This window comes from Microtus oregoni, unplaced genomic scaffold (assembly GCF_018167655.1).
Source record: "Microtus oregoni isolate MIOR12 unplaced genomic scaffold, Mior012 000021F_ref0000039, whole genome shotgun sequence".
NCBI lineage: Eukaryota > Metazoa > Chordata > Mammalia > Rodentia > Cricetidae > Microtus > Microtus oregoni.
This window is the reverse complement of record NW_024543080.1, coordinates 23,716,350-23,736,030: the sequence shown is the minus strand read 5'-3', so window position 1 is coordinate 23,736,030 and position 19,681 is coordinate 23,716,350. Positions and strand designations below refer to the sequence as shown.

General features: G+C 37.2%; 1 protein-coding gene across 3 annotated transcripts in view; it reads right to left on the bottom strand.

The window, feature by feature from the left end:
- Positions 1-19,681, bottom strand: part of Gabra4 (gamma-aminobutyric acid type A receptor subunit alpha4) — a 75,220-nt gene that overhangs the window by 40,591 nt on the left and 14,948 nt on the right. Inside the window, exons 4-8 of one of the 3 annotated variants that reach the window (XM_041671208.1) lie at positions 19,111-19,331; positions 18,858-18,940; positions 16,199-16,342; positions 11,384-11,536; positions 2,722-2,981 (exon numbers count right to left, since the gene is read on the bottom strand). The exons of 1 other annotated variant lie outside the window; for it this stretch is intronic. In XM_041671208.1, coding sequence (XP_041527142.1) covers positions 2,722-2,981; positions 11,384-11,536; positions 16,199-16,342; positions 18,858-18,940; positions 19,111-19,331 — 861 coding nt within the window. The remainder of the gene's footprint in view (positions 1-2,721; positions 2,982-11,383; positions 11,537-16,198; positions 16,343-18,857; positions 18,941-19,110; positions 19,332-19,681) is intronic. One more of the 3 variants, XM_041671209.1, reaches the window with a different exon arrangement.

The following is a 19,681-nucleotide window of genomic DNA, read 5'->3' as shown; positions in this document are numbered from 1 at the left end:
GTATTCTAAGCATTTTGAAAATCCTGATGAATTCACTTAGAAGAAAATTTTAACTATTTAAATTACTTGATGAAAAGCATTCATTTCCTTAGCTACTCTTGTAGCATCTGGAGACTGTGGGAGCAGAACCAAGACTGAAGGCATATAAAGGGTTAAACCTTTCAAGGTAGACTTCCAATCTTTAAAGGCTTCCCAACCCTTCATGGCAGCCTCATTTAATACTCCAGATGTGTCATTACTTAAATTACATTAAAAGAAAATTAAATTAATTAAAAGAGGCCGGGCGGTGGTGGCGCACGCCTTTAATCCCAGCACTCGGGAGGCAGAGGCAGGCAGATCTCTGGGAGTTCGAGGCCAGCCTGGTCTACAAGAGCTAGTTCCGAGTCAGGCACCAAAGCTACAGAGAAACCCTGTCTCGAAAAACAAAAAAACAAAAAACAAAAAAAATTAATTAAAAGAAAACTGTCTGCCTCTACTCCCTTGCTGCATAGAAATAGATACAATTTCCATAGTGTAGGACTTTTTAAAAAATACATTATTGATTCTTAGCTTCTGTGCAATGTCTGGCTCATATATATATATATATATATATATATATATATATATATATGGCTCATATATATATATATATATTCATTGAATGAAAAAAATGAATAAAGAAAGGATGAGATAAAAGTTAGTAGAAGGAAAACAAGTTGATTTCTATTACATTTGGTTTGGGTAAATGCAGACCAAGCAGTTTTATAGAGTCATTCACGGAAATTATAGTTGGTTAGGGTACAAAACCACAGGGATATGTCTATATATACAAAAAGAAGATGAGAAAAAGGAAATGAAAGAGTCTTAGGGACACAGCAGAAGAGTGGAAGAGGAAGATGAAAAAAGGGGTTGAAAATGTCTGCCTGCCTGATTATCCATGTTCTTGTACATTGCACTGCTTTTACACAGGAAAAATCCATGTGGAAAAGGGGCTTAATTTTTTTAAAAAGGCATCTTTGATATGTCATATAAAAAACAGTTGTTTTATTATGTTTTCTACATTCTTTTATATATGTCCTTTAAAGAATGAATTATTCATTTGGATATACACCAGTTTTAATTATGGATTGTTTTGTCTCTAAGATTATTTTCTTCTTTACTACAAGGGAGCCATCCAATAGGAAACGCAGGGCTATGTTAAGAACTATCATTTTATTTTGGCCAATGAATTCTATAAAAGTGATCTTTGCAGCTCTCTCAATACCATTAGCAGATGCCTCTTATCAGTATATGTTCCATTATTAACATTTCTGTGAAAAAAAATATCCTTAATAATGAAAGGAACTTTCAAACAAAAAAATAGCCTTCTGTCATGTATCAAGGTCATGTATAGATTATTTAGCTTTTAAGTCAATATACAATGCTTTAAAATATCAATATGTTAGGAAGAAGGGTTATAGTTTAGGGTAGTGGCTGGTGGACATGGGAATATGAAGAAAGATAACTGATACTAAAGTCCTTTAAAAAAAAGTCAGATAAAAGCCCACTACTGTAGAAGATTCCTAAAATACATACATAGACATATATAAAAAGAATTTAAATAGAGTTACTCTATAATGGGTTGAAAAAGCCTCCACAAGACACCACAATTTAACAATTGAAAGAGCTAATTGTCATAAAGGTTATCTGTTACAGAGTTTCTGACCAATGAGGTCTCATAGACTTGCAAACATTATGATAACTAAGAAAAAAAATGTTCATCAGATTTCCCACCTGTGAACTCTTGGAGTTACAGTGATGACTGGCATGGCAAAATATGCCAGCTCCCTCAACAGTGACTTAATATCATGGGAATAACCAACCACTTTCTTATTAGCTTTAAGACCCAGTCACAAGATGAAAAGCATCCATACTTGGCACTATTATTAGGGACAAGAACATGTAACTAGATAGGTCCTAAAACCTATATTCTGCTAGATGTCTACAGTGTTAAACAAACTCCTTATGACTTGTTAAATCCACAGTGCATCTTTCAACCTTCATCAGACAGATGGTGATTAACACTGAGAGACACAACTAACCAAGGTGCAGAGGGTAAGGGAATGCTCAGCCCTAAATGAACATCTATATCAACACCCCTTCTTCCCAAGACCCAGGGACCATTCTGCCTAAGGAAATGGAAAGAACGTAAAAGCCTGAGGTGATGAATGACTACCGGGAAACACTTTCTCCTGGATGCAGCAATACAAGTTTTACATTTGAACTCCCAAGGCCTATACAAGTTCAAATTGGGCCAAATCCCAGCATGGGAGAGGGTACTGGCAACTGAAAGTCTCTGGGAGAGGAAGAGTTGGTTTTGTTTTTTAAATGTATGCCCTGGTAAGTAGACCAAGTTCCAAGGCCACACTTCAAAGAATGCATAAGCAACCCAAATTGTACAGGATGATTAAAAAAATAAATAAATAAATAAATGGATTCAAAGTTGGGTGGGTAGGGAAAGTCAGTTGTACCTGGGAGAAGTTAGAATGGAGGTAAATATCAAATCACATTATATTATACTGTCAAATAACTAAAAAAATACAAAACTAAAATATCAATGCACATTTTATCATTTTATATTTTCCTATACTTCTGCCATTCTTACAAAATGTCATTGACAAATTCAAATCCTCTGTTTTCCACTTACAACAAAAATTTGACTAAGGAGCTAAAACCTAGAAGGAAGGAGATGAAGTCCAATACCTGTAGAGACGTTTCTGGGTGATTTTCTCTCAACACTGGGGCAGGTGGAATTTCTGGAGGCGGCTTCGATGTTTTCTTTTTGGCTTTCTGCATTTGAATGTTGGTGAAATAGTTGACAGCGGCAAACTCAATAAGAGCCGAAAACACAAAAGCAAAGCAGACAGCGATGAACCAATCCATGGCAGTCGCATAGGATACTTTGGGCAACGAATGTCGGGCACTGATGCTTAGGGTGGTCATCGTGAGGACTGTGGTTATCCCTTCAGTGCAAAAGAGCAAAGAGATACAGCATTTTACTGCTATTTCTATAAAAGGACAACTAACCCAAAAGGAAAAGGTGCAATGAAGTTTACAAAGTTACTACTGTGTGAAACCCACCACCTTTGATAGAGGGTTTGATCCTTCTGCTTCAGTGAAATCAGCACAGGTTTTGGAGTAAGAAAGAGATATGCTCAGTTCTGGCTTCTGTAATCAACAGTTCAGTGTGACTTGGTTCAAGATTGAAAAGCTCACTGGGACTTCTCTGTACATTCTAAGATTACTATAAAAATACAAATATGTAAAGCATATATTGATTCTGTATTGGAAGCTGAAACAATAACCCAAGGAATCAATATATAAACCTCCCCAAAAAAGGAAGATTAACTGAAACAGTGACTCTCAGACAGGAATGGGAAGTCAGACAGGAATGCTTTCTAAATGGAAGCATGAATATACTAGGTAAGCAAGGCCCATTACCACTAATACTTATTGTCTGAAAAATCACAAATCATCTATAAATTCTTATTAAATGACTATAACATACTGAATAAAATTAATACATTCATTGTTTATCAAAACTACAAGTACATTCTGGCTAGAGGTACTTCTGGAACAATTTGGCCCTTGAAATGTCGGCATCTGGCACACATCATTGTACAACTTAAAGCAGAATTCTTGGTACAACAATAGGGCCCTTCTTCCTTCCATTCTTTTCTGAAGTAACATTTCTAGGAAAAGTGCCTTTTTAACCTAGAAAGTTGGCCTCCAACTTTGAAAAATGCTATTTGTCACTAGAACTACAGAACAATCCAGTATTTGAAGGTATTAACATTTGCACAATTTTCTCTATTTCCATTTATGTATATTTATCTGATCAGTATTATCTAGGTTATCCTGGCAATTGCTGGTGGATTTATTATACACATTTGTACTCATTCAACATAACTCCTAGAATAGGTTCTGAAGCTGATACACCTAGGTATCTGTGGATGATGGTGATGGTGGTAGTATAAATGTTGGTGATAAGGACAATGATGAAGGTATCTTAACTATATATGTCAGTCGATGCCAATCCCCAGCTTAAAGGCAATTAATCCCTGCTCAATAGAAAATATAGGAAATTGTGCAGCATTAAAAGAATACTTTTATTTGAAGAAACAATAATACTGTATCTTCAACTTAGACTCTGATTATACTATGCCTTTGTACTATCCCTTTACTGTTACACATATGTGAATGTAGAGAGGAGTGTAAGAGTAGCCTAAGATTGTTCCTAAGACCAAAAGCAATGATTTCAATATGCGAGCTGATGTCTATTCATGTTTAAGGATTAGGAATATTGGAATAATCAGCAAACTTAGAATTAGAGAAATTTCAAGATAGAAGGCCTTTGGAAAAAAATCAAACACCCTGCTTCCAGTTTGATAAGAGTCACCATGCACAATGTTAAATATTGCTTCAAGGATCACCAGTCATGTAGTGCCAGATGCATCATAAATGTTCAATTAAAAAAAAAACAGTTTGGTTATGTCCAACCTTTGTTCTCCAGTTCCAATCTCTCCCTAAGCTATCAGTTCCTAGAAGATAAAAATTTGGAGCATCTGTGTATCATATGAGCTATAAACTTTTAGAGAACATTCTGAAATTATATATTAATATGTATTACATAAGTTGTTTAATAATTTTAGGCATTTTTTTAGTCTAAAGTAAAGTTTTGAGATTTTATTGTGTGTGTGTGTGTGTGTGTGTGTGTGTGTGTGTGTTGTCAGGATTTCTGTTCTGCCTGGTCGCCATAATCATTAAGTCCCAAAGAAATCACACAGAGGTCTACTTATAAACTGATTGGCCCATTAGCTCAGGCTTCTTATTAACTCTTATAACTTATATTAGCCCATTATTCTTGTCTATGTTAGCCATGAGGCTTGGTACCTTTTTTCGGCAAGGCAGTCACATCGTGCTTCTTCTGTGGCTGGGTCAGGACTACAGAAAGCAGAATCCTCTTCCCAGAATTCCCCTGTTCTCTTTGTCCTTCTTCTGCTTCCTGCCTGGCTACTGGCCAATCAGCATTTACTTAAAATATAATTGACAGAATACAGACCATTGTCCCACATCATGTATGGGTATGCATACTCATATGTATATGAATATTATAATGTGTTGCAGGTGGCCCGAGACCAGAAGGCTCATTGGATCCCCTGGAGCTTGAATGGAAAGCCACTATAAGCCTATTTATGTGGATGCTGGAACTATGTGGCTCCACTAGTGGAGTAGAAAGTACTCTTAACCCCTTAGCCATCTTTTCAAAACCCCAAAGTAGATTTTTACAAACTTTATTCCATTAAATAGGTATATTACTTGCATGTCTACACCAACGACACATTGGCCCATAGTGAATTTATCAGGCTTTTTCCTGAAAGAGACCTTCAAACATTTAGTCCTCGTTTTAAATGTCAGTGAAAAGGCACAATTCTCCCAAAGAATATGAAACAAACAAACAAATAAATAAATACTAAGGCGAATTCAGAAACTTTAGCTACAAAGTTTGAATATGAATTAAATTTCCTCTTGCTGATAACAATTTATCTATAATAGACTATTAAGAATTCGAAATATTGGGCTGGAGAGATGGCTCAGAGGTTAAGAACATCACCTGCTCTTCCAAAGGTCCTGAGTTCAATTCCCAGCAACCACATGGTGGCTCACAACCATCTGTAATGGGGTCTGGTGCCCTCTTCTGGCCTGCAGGCATACACACAGAATATTGTATACAAAATAAATAAATAAATAAATAAATAAATATTTTAAAAAAAGAATTCGAAATATTTCACAAGTTCTACAATGGTTAAGTAGTGGGCTCATTCTAATGTCACAGAAATGATTCTGGAAGTACTAGCAGTAAAAAGCTAAGAGTGTGTTCTAAATGAGAATACTAGCCAGTGCTCAGAAAAGTCTCCAGAGACCATACTGTGCTAACAAAAGAAAAAAAAAAAAGAAACTCAAATTCGAATAAAGGAGCTTATGAGTCCCCTTACTACTGTAAACTTTGTTCTTGTTTCGGGTGGCTGAATGATTTTTGCTGCAATAAATTTTTCCTGTCTTCCTCTAGCCTATTGTCATGTGAAAAAATAATTCCTAGGTGATAATCAACAAACAAAATACTAAAGTCATTACTGAGTTATATATTGAGTAATGAAATTCAGTTGTTCAGAATCAGGTTGATGGCTTACCTTAAATCACACTGCTTATACCAACATAAAAGAATGGTACATATGGCTGGTTTAAAATTTGTCATTTCTTTAGGCATTAAACGTTTTCTGTCTTGTGTTCAAATTTGAAGAACGCAATAGGAATGGAGGCATGTACTTATTCCCTTTGATTCCAGGTATATCACTTGGCAGAATAAACACTGATTGAACAGAAAACAAAAGCTATCTCTTTCTATAAGAATCGTACCCTGAAAACATTTCAAAGAGCTAATTATTTCTGTGTGTTCAAGCATTGTCGCCAGTCCATGCATTTAGACTGCTGAATATGCACCATATTAGCTGGCCCAGGAGCGGAGAGAGGAAATGAAAGAGCAGGCTAAGACTGTACACAAGAGTGAATTTTTGGCTGGCCATTCCTAGAAAATGAAATAGCAATGATTTCAATATGCCAGCTGGCATCCACTTGCGCTTAATGTTTTACCATACTGAAATAATTTTTAAAAAACCTTAGAGTCAGACAAATTTCAAGATAGAAGGTCTTTGGAAAGAATTCCACATATCCTGCTTCTCTGACTTGAGTTGCTTCAGGGTTTTGCTCACCTTGGTGTTATCTGTGACCCAGCATACTGTTCCTCTGTAAGTGGAAAGGGGGATGAGAGCTGAGGGAGAGTAATATTAGCCTAGAGTTCAAATTCACCTATATCTCAAATGGAGTAAATAACCAATGACCCCAACCTTGTAGGGATTTACTTCCCCAATGGAAATACTATTCTAGACCCTTGATGATCTCTCTAAAAATTACAATTGTGAAATAGCCTTTGTTTTTTGAAGATTTAATTATAGCTGTGATTTCCCTCAGTGATCAAAACTAATATTGATCTAGGCATACATAGGCAGGCAGATCTCATATTCTAGATAAAAAAATTCCTACTGACAAAGTGTTCTCAATCAAAGTTCCAAAATTCTTTGCAAGCCCCTTCCCGGCTCCTACATATCATAGCTTCTGTGAGAATAGCAGGACTAAATTCTCAATGTTATAAATACTGTCTTGGGTGTACCACTTATAATTACATGGCTTGATAAAAGTTTTTAATATCTCTGTACTGTTTCCCTTATCTATAAAAATTGAGAATGCCTAGCTTGCTGAACTGTTGTGAATGTTAAGCAATAGGACTGCACAGTGTTCATCTACTCACTGCTGGGATTAGGAATGCTATCATTTGGCTAAACTACTTAATTTCCTTGCACTGTCTTGTTTGTATAAGAACCGTTAGTTGAAATCAGCTGGGATGGATGTTACACCTTCCCACACTACTGAATATTTATCTTATTCATGGACAAGTAAGTTCATCAACAATAATAAAATTATGTGCTAAGGATTTTTTCAACTGTTTTACTCAGATTAGTGCATTCAATCCTCTAAACAATCCTAAGAGATAAAGAAATTTAACTTCTTTTCGTATGTGGGTTAACAGACAAGTATCTCACTGAACTCTCTATATATGGTAAGTATGTGTGTGTGTGTACATATATATGTACATTTTATTTTTATAATATAAGTATATATGTGGAGAGAGAGAGAGAGAGAGACAGAGAGAGAGAGAGAGACAGAGAGACAGAGAGACAGAGAGAGAGTAAGTGTACTGGGTCAAAACCAACATCTGTACTTGTAATATCATCTTTTCTTCATAGATATCTGTATTAGGCCACTATTTTCAAGTAAATTTGTTACTAAATATTAACAAAAATATAAGATTCAAAATATTTTAACGATCTTAGATCCAGAAATCTTAAGGTTTGTGTGTGAATATGGTGTGATGTGTGTCTGTGCATGTGCTCATGTGCGTGTCCTCACGTGTGCTTTCTCATGGATGCCAAGGAAAATGTCAGGCCTCTTCCCAACCACCTTAATTTCTGTGACAGGGTCTGCCACTGAGCCTGGACCTTACCATTTTGGCTACCCCATCTTTGCAGTGAGCTCCAAGGATCTGGTTTTCTGCTCAACCATCCTCGTCAGTGCAGGGGTTACAGACACTGTCCATAGCTTTTACATTGCTGCTAAGGATCCAAGTTCAGGATCCCATGCTTACATGGCAAGCAGTTCACTAACACAACCATTTCCCCTCATTCTTGATTATGCTGGAACAAGCTAAAAGACTTGCATATCACTCTCAGCCTCAGCAGCTCCCTCTTGTCAGGCTGCCTCTGAACATAATGTGGTAACACTCCAAAATCTTTATGAGTGCTATATAAGAAAAGGAATGCCAAGTACTTCAAACTATATGGGGGTATACACCAGAAAAACATTTTCCCTGAAACTAAGGAAACCAAGAATAAAATTAATCTCTTTGCTAGGTATGTATGGGAGGGAGTATAGATTATACAATCAGTTTCCTGAATTCATCACTTTTTAAATCCTCATAAGGTCTTAGGATATTTCAATTCCCTACTTATGTAAAGGTCCCTAAATGAGAATTTCACCTATATTTATTTTAGGCATGATGAATGCGTGTGAGTTTCTACGTTGTCCACTGCACCATGTAATCACTCTGATAAGGTGTGAGAGCTGCGCTCATCTATGGGTATGGGTATACAAATTTAGGGGCAGTTTAACACTATAATCACTTGGTGTGATAATAGTGGTAGTAGATTCACTTCTGGGATTTTCTCCTGTGGAGCAGGCCTCAAATGCAATCAGAAAGTGCATTTGAGTTGCCCCCACAACACTCATGTCAGTATTATACTCATGGGAATATGTTGCCATGCTGGTCAGTTTTGTAGTTCACATGGTTTACAGCTGGATAAGACTGCCGCCGATGACTTTACAAAGCACCCTGCAGTACTGTGAAAGCTAGCCAGCAGGGAGGCAACCTCCTGGTCAGTACCAACTTGATTTCTCCATGTCTCATGACTTTAGCAATAGGGTCTTAATATCAGGTTTTGGTTAGCAACTAGAAGCCTGTTTTATTTGGGTGGAGGGAGGTATCTGAAACATACCTAACCTACAAATTGAGTGGTGGCATCCCTCATCTGGCAGAGAAGTTTTTATTTGATAAGTAATGGTGTCTGCCTTAAGTGCTTGAGTACTGGTCTAAAATGGAATCTCCGGACATGAGGGCTGATACACTCAAAAACTCAGAGAAATTGTGGTTAATGCGTGGGACCTGTACAAGATCAAGTAGATAACATTCTAGTGGGAACAGGAATGATAAAGAGCCCACTTTCTAACTGAGGTTCATTAAGAGTTGATGGGTCCTTGGGGAGAGAGAGTCAGTTTTCTTTAAGGGTATGGCCCCTATTAGGTCTACCATACTCCAGTGGAAACCCCACATGTGTAAGGATATCAGTAGCACAGGTTGGACTGTGTGGATTATTAGTCATAAAAAGAGAGTGAACATAAATTTGAGAGAGTAAAGAAGTTGGAGGATGGACCTGGGAGGAGTTAGATGGAAGATTGGGGGATGGTGAATAGTATCAAAAGACACTATTCTATTTTAAAAACTAATAAAATGCTTTTAAAATCTTCACCAGCTTTGAAGGGTAAGTATATTAACTCAATTAATGGATGGAGGAAATAAGTGATATATTTGAATTTTAAATCCTAACCTTTCAATATTAGTATCTAATCCTTAGATATATTTTCCACATTTCATTTTCACATATATATTTAGCAGATTACATTTGTTCCACCGTTTCAATGTGCAGTTATTTAATTAAACTTTCATAACTTTATGAAGTAGCTTGAACCATTATTCCTGCTCACTCTCTGCCTTAGATCAAACCCTACCTCTAATACTAGCTCTCTATATGAGTTTTGACTATGATTCAAATACCTTTAGAATTACAGAGACACTGGTTATATGTGGAAGAAATACCTTTATAAAAGTATTTCCTATTTGTTGAAGACACCAAGACACTCTTATCTGAAGATGGGGAGTGCTGTGGTTTGGATCCCAGTGTTCTCAGAGGGTCATGTTTTGAATTCTCTATCTGCAGCTCATGACACTACAGCGAAGGTTGTGAAACCATTCAGAGACAGGACCTGCCTGACAGATGTATCTCATTAGATGGCCTCTGGAGGTTACGCCAGTCCTGGCAACAGCTTATGCTCTCTACTTCCTCCCCACAACCGTGACAGCAGGTATCTGATGCTCCTTCCAGAACCAGTGCTGCTACTACTGTCTGCTTTGGAATCTGTCTGAAGTCACGAGCCATAATAAACCTTGACTCCCTGAGCTGCTTTTGTAAGGGGTTGCAGTTAAAGCAAAGTAAGATGAAAAGTTCCCATGAATTCCTCACCAGCATCCCTGCAGTTGTATGACAAGAAATGTTGTACCCACAGTTAAATCCAACCAAACTGAAAGGCAAAAAAGATAACCCAGCATATTTCAGGAGACCGATGCCTCCACTCTGTAAGAAGTCTCATCACTTTCTTTCTTTTCCCAACACTTAACGATGTTGATAAAGTTGAAAAGGAATAAAGAATAAAGAACTATATTACAATAAATAAATTTAACTGTAAATAATATGAAGATATAGAAGCATCCCTGATGTATAAAAGACTTAGTTAATGTAAAAATAATAAACCTTATCATTTAGAATATTACAGAAGAAACATATTAAGAACAAAAAGAAAAAAATACTAGTTTAGAAAGTAAAACCGGAAGTTATGCACATAGGATACAATAATGAGCTGAGAGAGTGTGCACAGAATACCTTCCCATTCGATGCCATTAGACCATTTGCATTTGTTCGTTTCCTCTAAAAAATCAGGTTATTCTACAGCTTTCCTGTGCAGTCAGCCATGACTTTTATTTGTTTTATTTTAATCTGTCTATGCACTTCATTTTAACACCTAGACTTAATGTTAATTCAATTACACAGCATTAGGCTAGCAGACCAAGAATGTCACTGACAGAGAAATTATATCCACCTTTCCAATTGGTTTTCACATGACTGGGTCTCAAAAAGGGAAATCTGACAAGACGTCAGAAGTGACAGGTTGCCCTTATCTCCCCAAGCAGCAGCATATTATAGTGACCAGTTCGAAATGAAAACTTAAACAGTTCCTTATTCAGTGTGGTTTGGTATACGAGTCTGTAATATTTTCTAAGAAATAGCAAAGGGTTCTTACCATGAGTCACCACCAGAAATGTAATGTGAACAAAAGTATCCAAGAAATAAATTGAAATTACCAAACACAGTTCTAGCTGGAACAGACTCCTTATTTATCCAGAAAGAAACTTGAGAAAGGATCACTGTCATAATACATGGGATATACGTCTGAATCATAAAATAGCCCATCTTCCGTCTGAGGTGGAAGTAAACTGTCATAACAATGTATTCACCTGCCAGGAAAATGAAGAAAATACATTATTGGTCCTGTAGGAAATTATTCATTCGCTTCATGCTCGTATGTTAGACTAACGATCAGCATTCCTAGCAAATCAATTGTCAATTATCTCTGCATATTTTAATGAGAAGTGCATAGTTCCCTACTGTGGGCAGGAGAGCAAAAGAGATGATGATATTGAATATCATTATTATTCAGAAAATTATATTTTCTATTTATAGATTAAGCAATTTAATCATGGGCTATGACTTCAAAAGATGACAGTGTTTTCCGTTTTAAAGGTCTAATATGCTAAAGCAATTATCTTTCATTTTCAGTATTTGTGTGTATGTGTGGTATATGAAAATGTACATATTCATGTGTGTGCATGTGTGCACACACTGTATGTTCACTTTCATGTGGAAGCCAGAGGTCAATGCTGGACATTTTGTGACTTATTCTGTAGCTGTCCTATTTCTTTATGCATCTACTTATTTATTTGTTTGTTTGTTTATTTGACTCCCAGTCTGTCAGTGAACCTCAAGATAAACAGTTCTTAAAGCTTGTTGACTAACAAACAGGATCTTTCTGTCTCTGCCTACACAGCGCTAAGATTGCTGGCACAAACCATCACAACCGGCTCTTCACATGAGTCCTAGGGATCTGAACTTGAGTTGTTATGCTTCCGCAGTGAGCACATTATCCACTGAGCAATCTATCCAATCACAATATTCAGCATTTTTAAAAGCAGAATTTAGGCTTGGTATTTATAGAAAAGCAAATGAAAAATGTAAACACACAAACATACATACATACAAAATGAAAAGCTTAATTTTGGAAAGACATGAAACATAAATTTCTATAAAAGTTATATAAATACAAATATATTTTACTCAAACGTACTTTATACCAGTACATGTACACACATGTAGGGAGAAGCTGTATTAATTATATTTCTACATGCCACATACATAAGCAAAAATACAAAGATATCACAGAAATACAACTTTAAAAATTCAGGAAGTAAATAAACAATTTACAACCAGCTGACAACCAGTTTTACTAGAAGAAATATATATAGACTGTTATTGAAGATCCAGTGAACATTCACTGTTTAAGCTAAAGATTTATAAATCTCTACTCCCAGACATATTTTCAAACCCACAGATAGGAAAATCAACAAATTCAGAATGTCATAAGAAACAGAGGTACCCTGCTAGGAGGCCGTCGCATTGTTTCAGAATTAATGTAAAGAGGATAGGCCAAAAATGATGATGCATGGGACAGGTACGGGTAAGACACAAGACACTGGAATTTACAAGCATTGTGGCTGAGGTAGCAGAAAGATTGTAAGAGCCAGAGGATTGGGAGGTTTGCTGCAAAATTGCGTGTTTTCTAGTTTGTGTCTCCTATTGTAATACCGAAGCTACACCCATAATGTCTCATCATTATGACTGTTTAAATGTGAACTGAACAAGGAAAGTACCAATGGACATGTCAAAGCAGAGGGAGGAAACCCTACACAAGACCTATAGGCAACTCAAGAAAGCTAAGCGGGGGAAAGGTGGTCTTCCCCATGGATGAGCATGCCACTTGATTTTCCAGTGTCAAATACTCAATCTTGAAAATAACATACACACACACACACACACACACACACACACACACACACACACACACCATTATTTGAGCTGAAAATGTTATATTTAGGAATAAACATGTTTATGCATATATAAATGCATGCAATAGCAATTAGTGAAAAAAAAAGAGGCCCTGAATTTGAAGGAGAATGCAGACAAGTATATGGGAAAGTTTTGGAGGGAGGAAAGGCATGGAGAAATGTTGCAATTATGATCTCAAAATTGAAAACTTAAAAAAAATACCCATGAGATTGGGGGAGAGAAACAATGCCAACACTTTCGTAGCACGGTACTTGGATTCATACAAAGCAGTTTCCAGTGAGGAGACTGTGACCTAAACTATTTCACAATGAGCAGCCTCATGAATTAATTCCAACTGCGAAGAATTAAATTCTCAACATTTCTTGTCCCTTGCTTCGAATTCCTAAGCCATGTTTTGAGGTATAATGTATATTCAAAATCTTGTCCATATTTAAAGTATATACTACTTAAGGAGTTTAGAGGTACATATTCGTCAGTAAAAATGACAGACCACAGTCAGTCATCCAGGATCCATCACCTCCAGAAGTTTCTTCTCAGCATCTTGCTTACTGTATTTTTGTGATAGGAACATCTAATACCCGTCCCCTATTACAATTGTTAACAATTTGCAGTAGGTGGCCAGTAGGTCCCTAGGGTTGCTTGTTTTGTGTAGCTGGAATGATGAGCTGTGTGTTTGGGAATACTTGTTTCTCTGGAACCCCTCCCAAATCCCTAGAAGGCATCATCCTATTCTGCTTCCATGAGTTTGCCTTCTTTAGACTCATTCCCCTTCAGATGGGTGCTTTATCGATACAAATCTTAAAACAACAAAAAACACCCTTCCTCATTTCACACCATTGTTCAGGATCTTACAATAACTACCCAGCTTTTGTTGCATTTGTTTTACTAATACAGTGACATCCAAGGCTTGTTAAGAGTTTACAGAACACAGAGCTTCTATGAATTTGGGAACTTGGCATTTAATACCATTCAAATTACTTAAGCACATTATATTTACATGCTCCTCATTAGAAAAATATAAATGGCAACAGTACAATCTCCACAGATTGTTTAAAAGAATTCAGTGCAAGGAAGGAATTGGGAATGACCCTGTAAGACGGTAAATACTGACTACATTTTACCTACCACTATTGTCTAAATACTGGTTTTAAAAAGTCACACTGTGCCTTGCTCAATGTTATACCTTGAATTCCAGCACTACAAAGGCTGGGACTGATGAAGCTTCATTTTAAGGCTATCTTGGGCTAAATAGCAACCTTCAAGGCATCCTGGGCTATGTGAGATCCTGTATCAGACAGAGGGATGGGGAATCACATATTGAAACCTAATCTTCAACATGATATAGGAACTAGTCTTTGATAGGGGATTAGCATATGAGGGTGGAGTACTCAAGGTCAACATTAGCATTTATTTCAAACAATTTTCCCTTGGTAATCCTTCCCTATTCCCAGGTTGAGGTCTCTTGGAAACTATTCCATGTTACAGGAACCAAGATCTCAGAAAGCACTGAGTCTGCAGGCACCCTAACTTTGATCTTTCTAGATCCTAGGCTTGAAAAAGAAGTTTGTTCTTTATCTAAATACCCAGTTTGTGATATTTTTATTGGAGGGAGGCTGCTTGTTTTTGCTGGCCACCCCACTAACTTAAATCCTTGCTTGACCCATTAGCTCTAGCTTCTTAATGGCTAACTCATATTAATTTAACCCATTTCTATTAATCCGTGTACCACCACGTGGCTTACCAGCTAAAGTTTCAGCACATCTGACTCTGGCAGCAGCTCCATGGCTTCTCCCTGACTTCGCCCTTCTTTCTCCCAGCATTCAGGTTAGTTTCCACTGCCTAGCTAAGTTCTGCCCTGCTATAGGTCCAAAGAAGTTTCTTTATTCATTAATGGTAATCATAGCATACAGAGGGGACTCCCACATGATATTTTGGTTAAGATATCTTAATACAGTTTAAGTGAATTAAGATAACTATCATTAATTAATTATTCCTGGTAAAAATAAGTATGGAAGAAATACCATTTTGGAATAAGCTATAAATAGCCAATTTTCTCATGATGGAAGCTAAAATTTAAGATTATTTCTATTCATATTTCAAAATCCAAGAATCTCCAGTATAGCCACCCACTCACTTATATGACAGTATATGTACTCTGCAAGCATGCTTTTGATTTTGGTTTTACTTTGGAACAAAGGGCAAAAATGGCACCATACAATTGGGTAATGTTAAAAAAAATTTGAAAAGCACCACAAAATCAGAGCCAGACTTTTTCCTCATATTTTGTTAAAATGGTTTTAACATATTTAACATTATTGGCTTTTGAGTCTATGTAAGAAAAATCTATTCATTTCTCCTGTCTCACAAACTCAAAATTTATTTTAAACTGAATTAAGATTATAAATATATCAGCTCGACTTCTCGGGAAGAAAATTCCCCTGAAAACACTGAAGATATCAGTGAAAGAAACCGGACAAAACTCCATTTGCTGATGCCAAGTGGCACATTGACTTTCGCCATTAAAAATTTCACTAGAAGGGAGTAGGGTAGATATCTTAGTTGACAAAATTCTTGCCATAAAAACATAAAGATATAAGTTGAAACCACATAAAAAAAAAAGCATGGTGAGGTAACCCAGGCTTGTAATCTCAGAATGGGGGAAGCAGAGATTGGAGGATCCTGGGTCTCAAGGAACTGAGTGTCTGGCTTTCTTAGCAAGCTCCAGGACGTGAAGGATCAAAAACTAAGGTAGATGGACCCTGAGGACTGACCACCTTTGACTGGCCACATATGCACACCCATATCCACACACACATGCTTACATAAACACATGCGTACACACACATGTATGAACAAAAATAACACAGAGATGGAGATGGAGAGGGAGAGAGAGAGACAGACAGACAGACACACACACACACACACACACAGAGAGAGAGAGAGAGAGAGAGAGAGAGAGAGAGAGAGAGAGAGAGAATATGTGCATGCAATCTCACCTGTAATAGATTTGATAGTTTCACTTGATACAGTCTGCCCAATTAGGTCATATTGAACTAAGCTAGAAGACTCCTTTGGCACCTCCACTGATTTCTCAGGGCCTTTGGTCCAGGTATAGATCATCTCACTCTTGGGATACGCATCTGAACAAGAGCAGAGAGTGTGCTTACAGTCAGGACTCCTCCTTCATCCGTCTTAAAAATCAACACTTAACGTGGCAAATGCTCAACAAAAAAGGGGAAACAATGCTCGCTTTGTCATTTTCAAACATGTTCATAAGTTAGGAAAATAGACAGATTAAACAAATCATAGGTTTCGCTGTTTTTATGTCAAAAGATGGAATGGGGTAGAGAAGAAAACTGAAACAACCATAAAGCTACATTTGTGTCAGTGCAGGTGGTCATATTGCCATTCCAATAAGCAGGTAGGTTGAAAAGCAGATAGTCCAAACCTCCTCCCCAGTTGTTAGATTCCTAATTCTTCACTTCTTATCTGTCCTCACTTGAACCATTCCAAACAGCTCTGCCATCTAGAAATGTCCCAGATGCCACCCCTGGAAACACAAACAAAACCAAAACAACTTCTCCTTGTGAGGGAGCTCTCCAGGGTCACCTGCTCTAGACTTTGCCTCTGGCCAATGTCCATGCCATTTGGAAACCATTCTGCAGGGTTCTGACTATGCTGGCTGCAAAGCTCCGCAGGGAATTGCACAGCCAGTCCCAGTACCTTCAGAAGCTTGCAATTAGGACACTTTCCCTTCTAACTTCAAAGACTCCTCCCCAGTGGCAATTTGAGTACATTTTCTGTTATTCCTTGCTCAGTGCAAATGGAGACCAGCTGTTTGCTTACCACTCTACCCAGAACAGATAGCTTGGCTCACGCACAAATAAGTTCAAAAGAACCGGAATGAATTATGTGTCATCCTCCCCTACAAACATCCCTAAAAAGGCTGAAATGCAGGAGGTCCCTGGTGAACTTGTATAATCCTACTAAAGGACTCCACACTCAGAGAGGTTTTCCTTACAGATGACCTTGGAAAATACACTGTGAGGCTTGAGTTATCATCCAACATTACAGAGCTTCATGTCAGCATTTATTCCTGGAAGTGTATTCACAGTGTTATATATTTAAACTCATGCATACTTTATTCTTATATATGACTTTTTTACATTGGGAATCATCTCTTAGATAAATTAAATTAATAGTGTAATCTTTTTCTTGCATTGTCTTTCATATTCCTCTTATTGTAAACGTAATTAAATAGTGGTTTTCTCTTTCAAAAATTATTAAGAATTAGTTTACTCAGCAAAACAGCAACAACAACAAAAACAGCTTACTGGTATGGTAAACCAAAATACTTTCCAAAAAATGATTCCTTAATCACATATAAAGCCTGAGATAGCATCAGCTTTGCTTTAGTCACCGAAGAGTGCTTCAGATGAGACCCAGAGAGGTCTTGTGAGGAGAAGACTTTCTCAAATGAGAACTATCTTTTATAAAATTTAAATTATTACAGTAAAAATGTAATTTTATTTCTGGCCCAGTAAGATCGCCCTCTCTGTCTGTATATTTTTTCTGCTTTTAGCTTGTCTTATTAAATCATTGGTCAGGGAGCAAATGGCTTTCTCTAGTCTCAAGTTAGCCCACTGAGTATTGTGATTACTAGGGTTATAAAAAGCATGGTGACTGCCGATTCTCATTAAGTCAAGCAATGAGCAATGAGAACAGCAGGCACCGGTTTCACAATCAGTGAAACGAAGAGTCTGAAGCAATAGTAAAAGCCAACATCTATTTTTGGGAGGTTTTGATTGAATCGAATGTTGGAAGCAGACCTTACAAGAGCAATCCCATTTTGTTGCCATCTCAGAGAAAGGAGCTTGAGGAAAGGAGCCTTCATATTCCTTACTACCCACTCATGTGTTCCTCTTGCCTTCATCGCTACTACATTTCCCAAGCACGTCTCTTCCACTTTAGCTCCTTTTGTGCCTTGCTAGCCTAACCGACTGCCATCTCCGATAGCACGAACACAGCAGGCACCAGCTCTCCCACACTTCCAATCCAGCCTCTCTCCAGTCCATTTCCCAAACAGGGTGTCAAAAGAGGCCAGTCATGTCCCTCGGCTAAATCTTTCAACACCTTCCCTAGCTTTCAGGTGGAATCACAATCCTTACTGTAGTCAACAGTGTATCAGGCACTAGATTCTCCCACAGAGCAGCTAGACATTCCTGTCAGGTATGCTACCTATCATATTTTAACTCAGGTTATTTCAGGAAAATAAAAAACTTTTTTTTTTTTTTTTACTTTTCCCCAAGCCACCTTTAAGTGATTTTATTTGCTACTATTAAATCATACCCCCCTCACAATGCCCTTTCTACGCTACACCTTGGACACATACAAACTGCTCCCAAATCCCTAAGTTTCACAAGTGTCCACAGGCTTATTAGTTATGACTCAGTCCTCAATAGCCATCTGTAAAAAGTAGGACTTTGTTTATAAGGTATCGCTTTATATTTTAAAAATTCATAATTTCCTAAACCTTGCACATTTTTTTTCATGAGTAAGGATTTAAATGCTGGGTAACTAAAATTGCACAAATCCATGATTATGAGCTTGAGGAAGACAATCAGAAATTTGAGCAATACTTTTAATGTCACTTACAACTCCCAAATTTCAAAGGGCAGGCATGACCATCCATAGGGAAATCCACCAGTCTCATGGGACACTCCGCACTTATGGTGAGTCTATCATGGAAAAAATGCAAGTAAGTCAAGTCAACCCTTCTTTAAAATTAGTATTAGAGATTCCTAAAATTGAGAGATAGAAAACAAAAAGGAGGGGAAGGAGGAGGGTGTTGGGGGAAGAGGGGTGTTGTGGATAAGGAATGTTAAAACAAGAAAGAAAATTCTATTACCTCATTGTGTATAAAATAGTGCCATTTCTCATAATTCTAAAAAGCTTATTTGGAGCTGTCATGTTGTGCGAGACAGATTTTTTTCCATTCCTGAAGAAGGTATCAGGAGTCCAAACTTTGGTGACCATCATATTGTTCAACCTCAAAATTTCAATGGGACCATCATATTTTAGTCTTTTGTCAATCCACGTCTGTCTGAAGAACACATCCATTGTATATTCCTAGAGAAGTTGGTTTGTGACAAAGTCAAGTCACAGGTGGCTACATACATATATATGCAAAAAGTAATAAATTCTAACCTCTCCCAGTCATTAGAGACTACATCAATGGAAATTAATAGAAGCAGAGATGATCTTAAATCAACAGAACAAAAAGCTTCAGAGTTAAATATGCACGCAACATCTGTCTTGATCCCTTCAGCTTCTGCATTTGTAAGAAGTAAATCACCACATACATTAGCCACTGAGGACTAATTACTGTAATTAAATAAAATCTGCCAGCACCAGGTAATTTTGGGTGTATGTTACTTTATAGAAAAGGGCAAAAAATCAGTTAATATGTAGCAGGCGTC